The sequence below is a fragment of the Ceratotherium simum genome, chromosome X (assembly GCF_057802395.1).
Source record: "Ceratotherium simum simum isolate JZ-2026a chromosome X, ASM5780239v1, whole genome shotgun sequence".
In the NCBI taxonomy this organism is placed as follows: domain Eukaryota; kingdom Metazoa; phylum Chordata; class Mammalia; order Perissodactyla; family Rhinocerotidae; genus Ceratotherium; species Ceratotherium simum.
The window spans coordinates 31019317-31034041 of record NC_141940.1 but is presented as its reverse complement, the minus strand read 5'-3'; the positions used below and the strand labels follow the sequence as shown (position 1 = coordinate 31034041).

The following is a 14725-nucleotide window of genomic DNA, read 5'->3' as shown; positions in this document are numbered from 1 at the left end:
GGCCGGTCCTGGTGGCCTAGTGGTTAAGTTCGGCATGCTCTGCTTGGGCGGCCCGGGTTTAGTTTCTGGGCGCGGACCTACACTGTCTGTCACCCACTCGTCAGAGGCCATGCTATGGCAGCGGCTCTCATACAAAATAGAGGAAGATTGACACAGATGTTAGCTCAGGGCAAATCTTCCTCAGCAAACAAAAAAGAAGGTAGTCATAGTCTCTGCCTTCATAGAGCTTCTAGTTAAATAGGAGAAACAGACACTAAACATGTAATTACACAGGTAAATCTAACTACATTTGTGGTAATTACTATAAAAGAAATATATGGGGTGCTGTGAGGGTATATAACAGGAAAACCTGTTGTTCTCAAGAGTCAAGGAGGGCTTTTTTGAGAGAGCTGTTTGGTCCAAGACCTAAAAGATAAATAGAAATTAGCCAGAGGAGGAGTGTTCCAGGCAGAAATAACCTCATGTGCAAAGGCCCTGAGGTGACTAAGCTTGGTATATTTAAAGAGCTGAAGTTTGCCTCATTTATTTTATTGTACTCCATTTGTAAGGGTATGTCATCACTTATTTATCCATTCTTTTGTTGATAAAAATTCAATTTATCTCTACTTTTTACCTATTCTAAACAATGCAGCAGTGAACATCTTTGTATATATAGTTTAGCCACTTTTTCAAATATTATCCTTAGTATTATGAGCTTCCATGAATTGGTAAAAATTTCCCCCTGATTTGTAAATTTTGTTTTAGTTTTAAATATCATGTACCGTGCTTTGTATTTTAAAATCTTAATATATGAAATTTGAGACTTAGAAAATTAAAAAAGCAATAAATAAGATCTATTTATGAAGTTTGAGGTACATACTTGCATTACATTGTGTTTGGGAATACCTGCTGGGAAAGCTCAGCCTAACTGTATTGCATGCAAATACCCAAACTGAAAGAGAAGGGACAAGGGACCTAGTATTTTAATAAAATATCAAAGCATTTTATTTTCTAAGTAAATACCTCTTTACAGTGTCTTTTTATTGGTAAATGTGTTTTTGAGGATGACTCTCTACAGCAGTCTTCTCAAAGCATTTACTTGTTGCAGATTCATGGCCTCACCCTAGACCCTCTAGATCAGATGATCTGGGGATGGGGCCCAGGTATCTGCACTTTAAACGCTCCCTTCCCACCCCATTCCCGCCAGCTGATTATTAGTCACCATTGAAAACCAGTGCTCTAGAGTATATGATATTGTACATTGGGGGGAAGCGCGTGTATTTCCTTTATAGCCATATTGACTTGAATATATTTATTCCATAGAACAAGAGATTTAGAAACTCAAAAACCTACTATTTATGTAAAAAAGTTATTTCAAAATAATATACTTTACCAGTCACAGCTAATGAGATTATGAATTGTTGAACTTTTACAGTTAGTTGAATTAATAAAAAATAATTTTGGTTTTTTGTACCTTTGGTAAGGACTCAATTAAAGAAGTTCCTGGGAAAATCAGTAAAGAGAGCAAAGCACCTTGCTGAGGAATATGGTGAACGTGCTGTGAATAAAGTTAAAAGTGTTAGAGACGAAGGTAAGTGAATAGAACATCTCAACTGAATATTTAATTGATTTGTAATCATCCAAATTTAGCCTGTAGTTTATAAGAAGCATTCTGTTTCATTGAAAGTAATAAACTTTTTTATAGCTAATTTCTTAGTATTTCCATAAAGGCTGTTACTCTCACTATCACTTAATTTTATGAGCAGGAAGAAAACGAATATATGCATCTTAAACATGAATTTGTACATACTTTGTCACTGGGGGGACCTGGAAGGGTTGAGTTTTTAATAATCAGTTGTAGATTAGTTTTGTAAGGCTTTTAGTTTTTATAAATATTTTCAAAATTAGGTAAATTTTGTAAATTTGCATAGATCTTAGCTTCCTATGCCTTTGTCATAATTGTACTTGTTTGTTTTATTTAATAAACCCTTATATAGTACTTTGTCACACACTGTTCTAAACACTTTCACCTGTATTAACTCATTTAATCCTCATAAAAACCCTCTGAGATAGGTACCATTATTATCCCCATTTTATTTTATTATTATTGTTGTTTTTAAAGAACAACATACTTATCTTTTTTTATTTATTTATTTTTTTTCCCCCAAAACCCCAGTAGATAGTTGTATGTCATAGCTGCACATCCTTCTAGTTGCTGTATGTGGGACGCGGCCTCAGCATGGCCAGAGAAGCGATGTGTCGGTGCACGCCCGGGATGCAAACCCGGGCCGCCAGCAGCGGAGCGTGCGCACTTAACCACTAAGCCGTGGGGCCGGCCCTATCCCCATTTTATAGATGAAAAAACTGAGGCACCGAAAGGTCAAGTACCTTTGCCTATGGTCACACAGATAATAAATGACAGAGCTGGATTTGGACTCAGGCAGTCTGGCACCAGACTCCATACTCTTAACCAATATGCTATTTAGTAATAGATTTTGCTTTTCCATTTAATGAATTTTCTTGGTAAGCAGTGGATGTGAAAATATGATAGCTATATCTACATTAGCTAGTGATGATTTCTGTTGCTTTTCTATTCAGTGTTCCATACTGATCAAGATGATCCTTCGTCAAGTGATGATGAAGGAATGCCATACACGAGACCAGTTAAATTTAAAGCAGCACATGGTTTCAAAGGACCTTATGATTTTGATCAGATCAAAGTGGTGCAAGATCTTAGCGGTGAACATATGGTAAGCAACCTTTTTATTTTTCAGGATTGATTTTTTTTTCCATTGAGGGAAATACTTGGGCTTCTGTAAAGCTGATCTCTTCTTATGTGACGTAATTTTGCTAGCCTGACTCAAGAAGAGTGAATTGATATTAATATGATTTAATGACTAGGTAATAAAGAGTCTATCTGAATTATTGTTCAAGAAGTGAGTTATTGAATAAGTAAACACCAGGCCTATATTATTAAGAAAGCTATGGAAAGGTACCAGACTTTAAAGCAGTTAAATTAGTGGGTAGTCTATCACTTTGAAAATTGTTTAAACTATTCCCTGCTATATTTTAAATAATTTACACAAATATTTTAGAAGCTCAATATATTTTGTAAGGTGATTGCTAAAACAAGGAGAGAGGTAGAGGTACAAGTTCTCTATCACAGTTAAAATGTATCAAAGTAGATAAAGTGCACAAATTATATTGCAGTTACTCCCTAAAAAGGCTAGAAACACAGAGAAGGCAGTAATAAACTCAGATTTGGATAAATGATGCTGTGGGTCCTTGATCAGGGGATCTATTTATCTGTTTAGATTTTAAATCTAAAAATTGGCTTAACTGGAAGGAAGCAACCATAAACATATCAGATTGGCAGCCAGATTGGAATTTAAACTTTGGTGCTTATAATCTACACATAAAATACTTGAGTTGGTTATAATAACTTCCTTAAGGAATCTGATGAATTTCCTTGTACTGTATTGAAAATCTTTCATTATTTCCAGTTTTAAGTAAAATCTCATTGTAGTAGACTCCAAATGGTAGGCTCCAAATGACAAATTTCTTAATATACTTGAATTTTGTAGAAATGAATTTTATTCCAGTAAATGAGCTGTTGCCTCTAATTTAGATAATCTTTTTGATCTGCGTAGATGTGAGTTATAATAGTAGTTATAACAGTATTTGTTGTAATAGGATTTGGTCTTTCCAATTTAAGGGTTCACGATCTGTAATCCCTCCAACACGTGGTGCGTGCATGCGTGCACGTGCACACACACACACACACACACACACAGCACCACTGTTTTCAGTATCTATCTGGGAATTCTAGCCACGTACTGTGAAACCTCGTTTCTGGGGAGAAAAACAGGATGAGACCATACCATTCCAAGACTTCTAAATGCCCAGTGCTGTGAGGGTCAGTGCTGAGGTGGGCCTTATTCTTCCCTCAGCCCTGGTCAGCAGTTGTTAGTGCTGTGCTGACGACTCTGCCTCCTCCTGTCCCATTCCCCGTTATGTTCAGCTAGGAGACTGAGATCTCAAACTAGGATTTGTACTTTTACAGTGGAGATTTCTGGCCACCTCAGAACTCTCCGTTTCCATTAATATGTGGACAAGGTTTGGAGTCTTGAAGTTGTTAGTTTAGATTACAGCAAACTGCAACTATCTTATCCTGCCTTTCTTCTAAAAGTCCCTCTTTGTGGTATTGTAGCACCATTGGCCTGTTGGCCTTAAGTGGTGATAGTAATGTGAGCATTATCTTAGTATGTATAATTTGACATAATTTTTTACTTTGGCTTAAAAATAATGTCTCAATTTTAAAGTAATAACTTTGAATCTTCCTTTGTTTTCATAGGGAGCTGTTTGGACCATGAAATTTTCTCACTGTGGCCGATTACTTGCCTCAGCTGGACAAGACAATGTAGTGAGAATATGGGCTTTAAAAAATGCTTTCGACTATTTCAACAATATGCGAATGAAGTACAATACTGAAGGTATTTTTTTACTTATTTGTGGGCTTTAAAAATCTGGAGACATCTAGTATTTTTACATTTTAGGTATAATAATGCCCTCTTATCTGCCAATCATTTACAGCAACCACTACTTTCCATAGTAGCCACAAACCTAAAAGTAAGACAGAAGTCAGCAGCAAAAAGCATTTAAACCCAGTGAAACAAGCTACCACAAAGCTTTTGCCTTAATCCCTTTTCAGGTGTAGTGCAGAGGCCCTGTATACCTATATACTTGAGTAGCCCTGTGGGTATTGCTTGCATTATGTTATAATACATAATTAAAGGTGATAATGAGTTGACAAAAAGTTAAACCGTGTTACTATACATTTCTTTTTATTGCCCTGCCTGAAGCAGAAAGACTATTTTCAGTGGTCCTTGAGTCTCACCCCTGCCTAGACCCTTTCTGCCCCTTTATTGTTCATCTTGCTACTTGTTATGGTTGACAAGAATGTATTCACTTTGAATAATGAGGATTTAACAGTATTTTATTAAATTGGGGAAATGGTTAAGCCATTTTATAAAGATTTTATATAAAAATGATAAAAACAAATGTTTTGATGCTTAAAGAGTTAATGTTTCACTTGTTTAGAATGATGTATTTTTCCAGAATGTTATATTCTATGACTATTAATTAGGTGTTACTGTGTCATTATTTCTGGCTGATGTTTTTGTGTGTGTGTGTGTGTGTACATGTCTTTTTACAATTATTATGTTGTTTTTAGGACGTGTGTCCCCGTCGCCTTCTCAGGAAAGTCTAAATTCATCAAAATCTGATACAGACACAGGGGTATGTTCATTATTTTATGGTTACTATTGTTAAATACTGTGATTTGATTTGTTTACCATAAAGTACTTTATTATTTATCAGAAATTACAGTTGCATGAAAACAGTTAATTAAAATTAAGATGCATTGGAAACAAGAGTTTCTTCTATTAGAATTGGTAAAGAAAAATTGGGATGTTTAAAGGTTGTCAGACAGTGAATATTACTCAAGCTCCCAAACTACTAATGTAAATTTATTTTTTTTATCTTTTTTTTCTTTTTTTTTGAAGATCAGCCCTGAGCTAACATCCGTGCTAATCCTCCTCTTTTTGCTGAGGAAGACTGGCTCTGAGCTAACATCTATTGCCAATCCTCCTCCTTTTTTTTTCCCCCAAAGCCCCAGTAGATAGTTGTCTGTCATAGTTGCACATCCTTCTAGTTGCTGTATGTGGGACGCGGCCTCAGCATGGCCGGAGAAGCGGTGCGTCGGTGCGCGCCCGGGATCCGAACCCGGGCCGCCAGTAGCAGAGCGTGTGCACTTAACCGCTAAGCCACAGGGCCGGCCCATACTAATGTAAATTTAAATTAAACAAAATCCCCTCTCCTCAAATCCATGTTAGGTTTTTGTTTACTGAATAAGAGATAATTAAGGTGGGCCGGCCCCATGGCTTAGTGGTTAAGTGCGTGCGCTCTGCTGCTGCCGGCCCGGGTTCGGATCCCAGGCACGCACCGACGCACCGCTTCTCCGGCCATGCTGAGGCCGTGTCCCACATGCAGCAACTGGAAGGATGTGCAGCTATGACATACAACTATCTACTGGGGCTTTGGGGGTAAAAAATAAATAAATAAATAAAATCTTGAAAAAAAAAAAAAGATAATTAAGGAAAGAAAAAAGATATTGAAATATTTTAATTTTTCCATCTTCTTGGTTTAATAAATGCTTTATCACAGTTTCAGGTAGTTTAAAATATCTTAATGATTTTCATTTGGTCTCAGAGCTGGAAGGTTAAATATAACCAATTTTAAACCTAAAAAACGGAATATGAAATATTATTCTGAGCTATCCATTGTGCTTCCTATGTATTGATCTAGGCAAGGGTGATGTAAACAAAGAGAACCTAAAATGTCCACTTGCTCAGCAGTATTTTCCTGGGATTTTATTGGCTCTATAGTATTTGACACTAGTTTTTCCCTATTCTAAACATACTCCTCTTAGCTTTCCATGGTTCTGTTTTTCCTTATTCTCTTTCTATATCCCTGCTGTCTCTTCCTCTTCTACTCCATTAAATGTCGCCTGTTTCTCAGGGTTCTGTCCTTGGCCATTCTTTTTTTTTTTTTTTTTAAGATTTTATTTATTTATTTTTTTCCCTTTAAAGCCCCAGTAGATAGTTGTATATCATAGCTGCACATCCTTTTAGTTGCTGTATGTGGGACGCGGCCTCAGCATGGCTGGAGAAGCGGTGCGTGGGTGCGCGCCTGGGATCTGAACCCGGGCCACCAGCAGCGGAGTGCATGCACTTAACCGCTAAGCCACAGGGCCGGCCCTGTCCTTGGCCATTCTTAATTGACATATTCACTGGCTGCATCCAGTCCTGAACTGACTTTAGTTCCTTTAAATAGCTTTATGTTCTTTAAACAAGAATGAAATCTTATTGTGTGTGCTGCCCTTTTCACATAATAATATAATAGGATCTCTCTACCTTCATGTTCTTCAAGTACATCAATTAATAGGTCTAAAACTGAACTTTGTCAACAAATGTTTTTTGAGTGCCTGTTACATGTGCCAGACACTGCTAGATTCTGCAAAATCAGATGAGACATATTCTCTGGCCTCAGGGACCTTGGTAACTAGTGAAATACACATATCCACAATTACAGTGTTGGATGGTAATATTCTACAGAAGGTACTATACAAATATAGGAGTTAGCCTTATGAATCAGGATGTCAGGAAAAGCTTCCTGGAGGCTTTGATATTTGAGCTAGGAGTTAGGAAGGAAGGGGCGTATCAGAGCAAATAGCAAGTGCAGGGGCATGGAGGCTGAAATAGCGTGGCATGTTAAAGGTACTACAAGAAATTCTATGTGACTGGAGCAAAGGGTGCATGTGTGAGAGTAGTAGAAGAGGTAGGCAAGATTGGGATTTTCAATGGCCTTTTGTGTTAAGACATTTGAATTTTATCCTGCAAGCTACTGGGGGAGGAGGGGCTTTGAGGGGTTTCCATCAAGAACTTACGAAAATGTTCAGATTTTTGTTTTAAAAGGAGCATTCTGGTAGCACTGTAAAGGACGGATGGAATGGAGGCTCCAGGCTAGAGACAAGGAGACCACTTAAGAGGCTCTTAACCCAGGAAAGAAATGAGTACTTGGATTATGATAGATTATGATAGCAATGGGTCTGGAAACTGTAAAGATGAGCTAAATTCGCGAGATGTAAAAGTGGGATCTCTAGGACTCGGTGATTGACTGGCTGGGATGGTGAATGAGTAGCCTAGGATGATTCCCTAGTGTCTGGCTTGAGTAACTGGCTAGATGTTAACGGTCATTCACAGAAATATTTTTATCGTCTACCCACAACCCTGCTTCCCCTCTCTTTTGAACCTTCTTTAGTGGCATCATCATCCGTAAGTTACCTTTTTAACTCAGTTAAAAATATTACTTTTTCTTCCTTACCCACATATCATGTTACTTGCAAATTCCTATCCACTCTACCTCCACCTACAAATGCCCATGGAATTTGTCCCCTCATTCCTCATTGTCACGCAAATTGTCTAGGCTCTTGATCCTCATTTAAGTGTTTGCTGTAGCCTCCTAATTGGTTTTTCTGTCTCTGTTCTTTACCCAATTCATTTTCTATACTGCCACCAGGTATTTTTTTTCAAAATACAGATCTGACTGTGCCATTTTGTGATTTAAAATTTTCTGATGGCTCCTTCTTACCTACAGAATAAGGTCCTTCCTGATATTGTCTCATCTTACCTCTTTTAACTCAGTTCCAATTCCCTAGTGCCTGTTCATCCTACTTGCCATGCTGAATATAGGTCTGTACCCTAAACATTCTTTCACTTTCATGTCTTGATCCATGCTGTTTGCTTTTGAAGGAATGCCTTCCCTGTCCCCTTTCCTCACAGGGGAAATGTCTACTCATGCTTCAGTATTCAGCTCAAATATCTTATCTTCTCTTATTATTTTCCCTGAATCAAGCAGGCAAAATTGCTCCTCATTTGTGTTCTGATAGCACATCATATGTACTTTGACATTGATATTACTTACCACATCTTCCTTGGCAGTTTGTCTCACTGGCTAGGCTCTGGGCTGATTTAAGGCAAAGAACTGTACAGTCGTGCGTCACTTAACACCAGGGATACATTGTGAGAAATGTGTCGTTAGATTTCGTCGTGGTGTGAACATCCTAGAGTGTACTTACACAAACCTAGATAGTGTAGCCTACTACACACCTGGGCTCTGTGGTACTAATCTTATGGGACCGCCGTCGTATATGCAGTCCATTGTTGACGAAAACATCCTTATGTGGTGCGTGACTGTACTTCGTAGATCTTAGTATCCTTGGAACGTAACTCCATGCCTGACTGTGGTAGGCCTGAATCGGTGTTGAATTCCTGCTTCTGTGCCTTTATTCCTATTTCTCTTATCTGGATGCCTGTGATCTCCCTTCTTTCTATTCAAAGCTTGCCCATTGTTGGGCCGGCCCCGTGGCTTAGCGGTTAAGTGCGCGTGCTCCGCTGCTGGCGGCCCGAGTTCGGATCCCGGGCGCGCACCGACACACTGCTTCTCCGGCCATGCTGAGGCCGCGTCCCACATACAGCAACTAGAAGGATGTGCAGCTGTGACATACAACAATCTACTGGGGCTTTGGGGGGAAAATAAATAAATAAATAAAATCTTTAAAAAAAAAAAAGCTTGCCCATTCCTCAAGGCCCACTTCCTCCATAAAGTCTTCACTGACTAATGTAGCAGTGAAGATTTTAACTGCTTTGCTTTAGGGAAAAGGGTTTGCTTTTATTAGTTTAATTCACCATACCGTTTCCAGGCGTTGATACTATTAAAAACAGGGATTATTTATACCATCTTGTATTATGCTTATTTCAATAATCCTCCTTACAGATTTTTAACTACTTCCACCTCCCATACACCCCACCCCCCAAGAAAAACCTAAGCAACTCCCAATCTTGTTTGAATGCAAGGCCTTTTAAATGAGGAGCATAGTAGTTCTTTGACACAAAAAGTAATGACCCCCTGGAGTACTGAGGTTTTTTTCTGGAATAGTTGAATATCATTTATATCTACTGTTATCAAAAAAAGATTGTTTCGGGTTTCTTTCACTTCTGTCATTCTATTTGGGGACAGTTAAAAGAGGCCTCTATTTCATATGCCTTTGGAGTTTGGTATCTGGTATTATCTTTGAACCTAGTGTTAGCTGCAGTGAGGCACAGTAAGCACAATGGAGTTTATTTTCCTGATGTCTGTATTCTTTTTTCCTTTTTTCTCATGATAGTGATATCTTATATTTATCTCTTTTGAATTATGTTCTCCCTCTTCTTAGCATCCGTGTAAAATAGAATACATAAAAGTATCTATTGTACAGTTGGGCATACGGAATGATGCACCCAAGATCACTCACCTACTCATTGGTCTTGCCAAGCCTAGAATTCTGGCTGTTATGTTTGTTTCTATTGGTTTCCAAAAGTAGCTCAGTAAATGTAAGGAAGAAGGGAAGAGGAGTATACTTAGTTTTCTCCATTATGCTAGAGACTTGTAAAATTTCTTCTTAACACTAGAAGTTGCAAGTATGCTGTTTACCTAGAAATTAATGCTTTTCTTGGGCAAATCTATGTTTTGTGTGCTTGATTAGTAGAACATCAATATGGGTGCTACAGCATTTGACTGCCACTTAGAATTTTATTTATTTATTTATTTTTGGCAAGGAAGATTGGCTCTGAGCTAACATCCGTGCCCATCTTCCTCCATTTTGTATGTGGGACACTGCCACAGCATGGCTTGGTGAGTGATGCATTGGTCCACGCCCAGGATTCGAACCTGCGAACCCTGGGCTGCTGAAGCGGAGCGCACGAACTTAACCACTACGCCACCGGGTCGGCCCCTGCTGCTTATAATTTTTGAGAGTAGATTGTAGGGAAGGAAAAAAATTTCTTTTACCCTCTCAGGTTCTGAGTAGATCTACTACAAAATAACCTGACAAAAGGCAGGTTAATAGGAGAAATGGTTTATTACATATGCTTATGGAAGCCGTCCATAGAAAAATAGTGAAGACTCAAAGAAGCAGTTAGACCCAGGGGCTATATATATCATTTTAACAAAGAGCAATAAGTTTGCAGAGAAGTGACAAGACAAAGAAAAAGGGGTTTAGCCTTTTAGGGGCAGTAAATTGTGGGAAGGTAAATATATTGGGGGAAACTAATGGAAGATAAGGGTTATTTAGTAAGGTTCTGTTTATGCAGACTTGGGCTATCTCCAGAGATAAGATTCATTCTCTTCTTCCTGGTAAGGGTGAGGTGAAGGGGAGACACCTTCACAAAGGAAATTTTATGCTCTACTTTCAGGTAGAAAGTGGGAGGGCAGAGATTTTTCTTGTGTCTGTTTCTTCTCAGATGCCTTCAGCTCAAAGTAATCCTTATGTAAAGGGGCATATTTTGGCGTGATGTATTCTGATCCCCTTCAAGATCATTAGAATCTAAAACGTGGATGAAGGGAGTTAACTGTAAGGGAGTGAGAGGTAATTTACGTGAAATTGTACATATGCAGCATTTTATTAAAAATATGCTTGGTTTAGATTTGGTTCTGTCAACAAACAATTATTAAATGTCTATAATGTGTTAGGTACTGAAACTATAAAGATGCAGTGGATAATCCATGCTAAGGAGCTATGCATGGGGAAAGACAGGCATCAACAATGATAATATATGTCCAAAACAGAATTAAGTATCATTTTCCTGAGAAAACCACTCCTTTGACAGAGTACTTGATGTCAGTTAATTGTTTAACACCCATACCATCTCCTGAGTTAGAAACTGTGATCACTTTCTACTCTCTTATCTTCCTTCAAATGCTGCTGCTTGATCTCAGAAATGTCTTTGGAATCTGGCCGTTCCTTTCATTTCCACTGCTATAATCCAGGCCTTTATCTCTTACCTGGACCATTAGAGCTGTTCTCCCAGATTCCAGTCTTTCATCCGCACTGCCAGCAGAATTACTTTCCTATAAAACAAATCTGATCATGTTTCTCTCTTGTTTAAGCACTCCTTTTGGCTCTCTTTTTTTTCCTGTCGAATTAAGTCCAAATTCTTTAGCTTGGCTCAAAGTCTTTCCCATATCAGCCTGAGTTCAGCTCTCATTGTTATTTCCCACCCTTCCCTCTCATAAACCTTATGTTCTGAACCACTCAGTTTGTTGTTGCCCCAACAAAACTGGCAGATCCTTTGTGGATTCCATGTATTTACATATACTGTTCCCCTTTGCCTGGCAAATTCATTTAAGACTCAGGTTTTCTTGCTGAAGCATTCCTTGCTTCACCTAAGGCATAATTACTCATATGCTCTCTCACTGTTCCCACGGTACTTTGCCCATATTTCCGTTAAAAGCACGTAGTATACTATGTCAATTTGTATAACAACAGCTAACTATTTATAAGCCTTTACTATGTGCCATATATATTTGCTAAGTATATTTTATGGCTTATCTCAATTAACCTCACAACAGCCCTCGTACTGTTGTGAAGTACTGTTAAGAACCTTATTTTGCAGATGAAGGAAAAAAGTCTTAGAGATGTTAAGTAACTCAGCAATTTCACACAGTTGGTAGATATAGCACCAAAATTAGAACCCAGCTGTGATCTTTCTCTAGAGCTTAAGCTCTTAACCATTATGCTCCGCTAAGTTGGAATCCTGAGGTCTGGCTCTGTATCTTCATTTAGTCCACAAATATTTGTTGGGTGCTTACTATGTATTAATCACTGTTCTAGGAACTGAGGATATAGTAGTGAACAAAAGAGACAAAAATATCTGTTGTTATGAAGCTTAAATTCTAGTGCTGGGAGACAGAAACAAAATAAGTCAATTTTGTAATATATTAGAAGGTGATACATTTCATGGAGAAAAATGAAGCAGATAAAGTGGGCTGGTGGGGGTAAATAAGGTGGACAAGCAAAGCTTCACTGAGATGTTGTCATTGAGCAAAATCTGACAGAGGTGAGGGGGTGATCATTTGGCTCTCTGGAGGATCTTCTCCATTCCATTCCAGGTAGAGGGAACAGCAAGTGAAAGTGCTGTGAGGCAGGACTTCTGCTGTGTTCAAGAAACAGTATTGAGGGCCGGCCCCGTGGCTTAGTGGTTAAGTGCGCGCGCTCCACTACTGGCGGCCCGGGTTCAGATCCCGGGCGCGCACCAACGCACCACTTCTCTGGCCATGCTGAGGCGGCGTCCCACATACAGCAACTAGAAGGATGTGCAACTATGACATACAACTATCTACTGGGGCTTTGGGGGAGAAAAGGAGGAGGATTGGCAATAGATGTTAGCTCAGAGCCGGTCTTCCTCAGCAAAAAGGGGAGGATTGGCATGGATGTTAGCTCAGGGCTGACCTTCCTCACACACACACAAAAAGAAACAGTATTGAGGCCTGGGTAGCTGGAGCCAGTGAGCGAGGGGAAGAGTAGTAGAAATGAAGTCACAGAAGTGTGGATGGGCAATCATAACGTGTAGGCCATTGCAAGGACTTTGGCTTTTGCTCTGAGAAAGATGGGAGCCAATGGAGGGTTTTTGAACAGAGAATGACATATTCTGACGTTTTAAAAGGCTCATTCTGGCTTTTAAATATTGAAAATAGGTTATGAGAAGATAAGAAATGTCTTATTTATTTTGGTATCTCAAGCAACCAATACAGTATCTGGTATATAGTAATATATCTGTATCTGGAATATAGTAATATATCTGGTATATAGTAATATAGTATGCTAATAAATATCAAAAGCCTTACAAGTTTTGATAGCAGTCCAACTTTAAAACATTTTTATATAATCAGGATATTTGAATATGGATTAGATATTAGATACAAATGGTATTTTTTAGGTGTGATAATGGCATGGTAGTTATATTTAAAAGAGGGCTTATTCGTTGGAGATTCATATATTTACTGATAAAATCAGTGGTGTCTAGATCTTGCTTTAAATGCTCCGGCAAAAATAAGCAAATACAGAAATGTGGGAGGGTTGATAACACAAGATGAGTAAAATGTTGATAATTGTTAAAGCAGGTGATGGATGCATGGGGCTCATTATACTATTTTTTCTTTTTTTTGAGGAAGATCAGCCCTGAGCTAACATCCATGCTAATCCTCCTCTTTTTGCTGAGGAAGACCGGCCCTGAGCTAACATCTATTGCCAATCCTCCTCCTTTTTTTCTCCCCAAAGCCCCAGTAGATAGTCGTATGTCATAGTTGCACATCCTTCTAGTTGCTGTATGTGGGACACGGCCTCAGCATGGCTGGAGAAGCAGTGCGTCGGTGCGCACCCGGGATCCGAACTCAGCCTGCCGGTAGCAGAGCGCGTGCACTTAACCACTAAGCCACAGGGCCGGCCCTATACTATTTATTATATTGTATCTACTTTTATGTATATTTGAAATGTCCATAATAAAAAGTTATATAGATAGATAGATAGAGATAGCTATTTAGAGAGATATATAGATAAAATATGTAACAGTTCACTTGGTAATTTTACTTTTAAAAACCTATCATAAAGAAATAATTAGGGACCTGCCCGGTGGCGCAGCAGTTAAGTTTGCATGTTCCACTTTGGTGGCCTGGGGTTCACCAGTTCGGATCCTAGGCGCGGACCTACTCACCTCTCATCAAGCCATGCTGAGGCAGTGTCCCACATAGAAGAGCTAGAAGGACCTACAACTATGTACTGGGGGCTTTAGGGAGAAAAAAGAAAAAAAGAGGAAGATTGGCAACAGATGTTAGCTCAGGGCCAATCTTCCTCAAAAAAAAAAAAAATATATATATATAAAGAAATAATCAGATATACCCAAAGATGTAAGTAAAAGGATTTTCATCTTATTATTTACACAACAGTTAAAATTTGAACAACCAGGGGGCCGGCCCGGTGGCGCAAGCGGTTAAGTGCGCGCGCTCCGCTGCGGCGGCCCGGGGTTCGCTGGTTCGGATCCCGGGCGCGCACCGACGCACTGCTTGGCAAGCCATGCTGTGCCGGCGTCCCATATAAAGTGGAGGAAGATGGGCACAGATGTTAGCCCAGGGCCGTCTTCCTCGGCAAAAAAAGAGGAGGATTGGCGGATGTTAGCTCAGGGCTGATCTCGTCACAAAAAAAAAAAAAAAAAAAAAAATTTGAACAACCTAAATTTCTAATAAGAGTTGAAAAATAAAAACTGTGGCATAATCCATACAATAGAATACTATGCAGTCCTTAAATTGTTTT

General features: G+C 39.0%; 1 protein-coding gene across 1 annotated transcript in view; it reads left to right on the top strand.

Annotated features, from left to right (window-relative positions):
* Positions 1–14725, top strand: part of WDR44 (WD repeat domain 44) — a 73306-nt gene that overhangs the window by 42368 nt on the left and 16213 nt on the right. Inside the window, exons 9-12 of the mRNA XM_087426632.1 lie at positions 1464–1570; positions 2578–2729; positions 4334–4472; positions 5213–5277. Of these exons, the coding sequence (XP_087282758.1) occupies positions 1464–1570; positions 2578–2729; positions 4334–4472; positions 5213–5277 (463 nt within the window). The remainder of the gene's footprint in view (positions 1–1463; positions 1571–2577; positions 2730–4333; positions 4473–5212; positions 5278–14725) is intronic.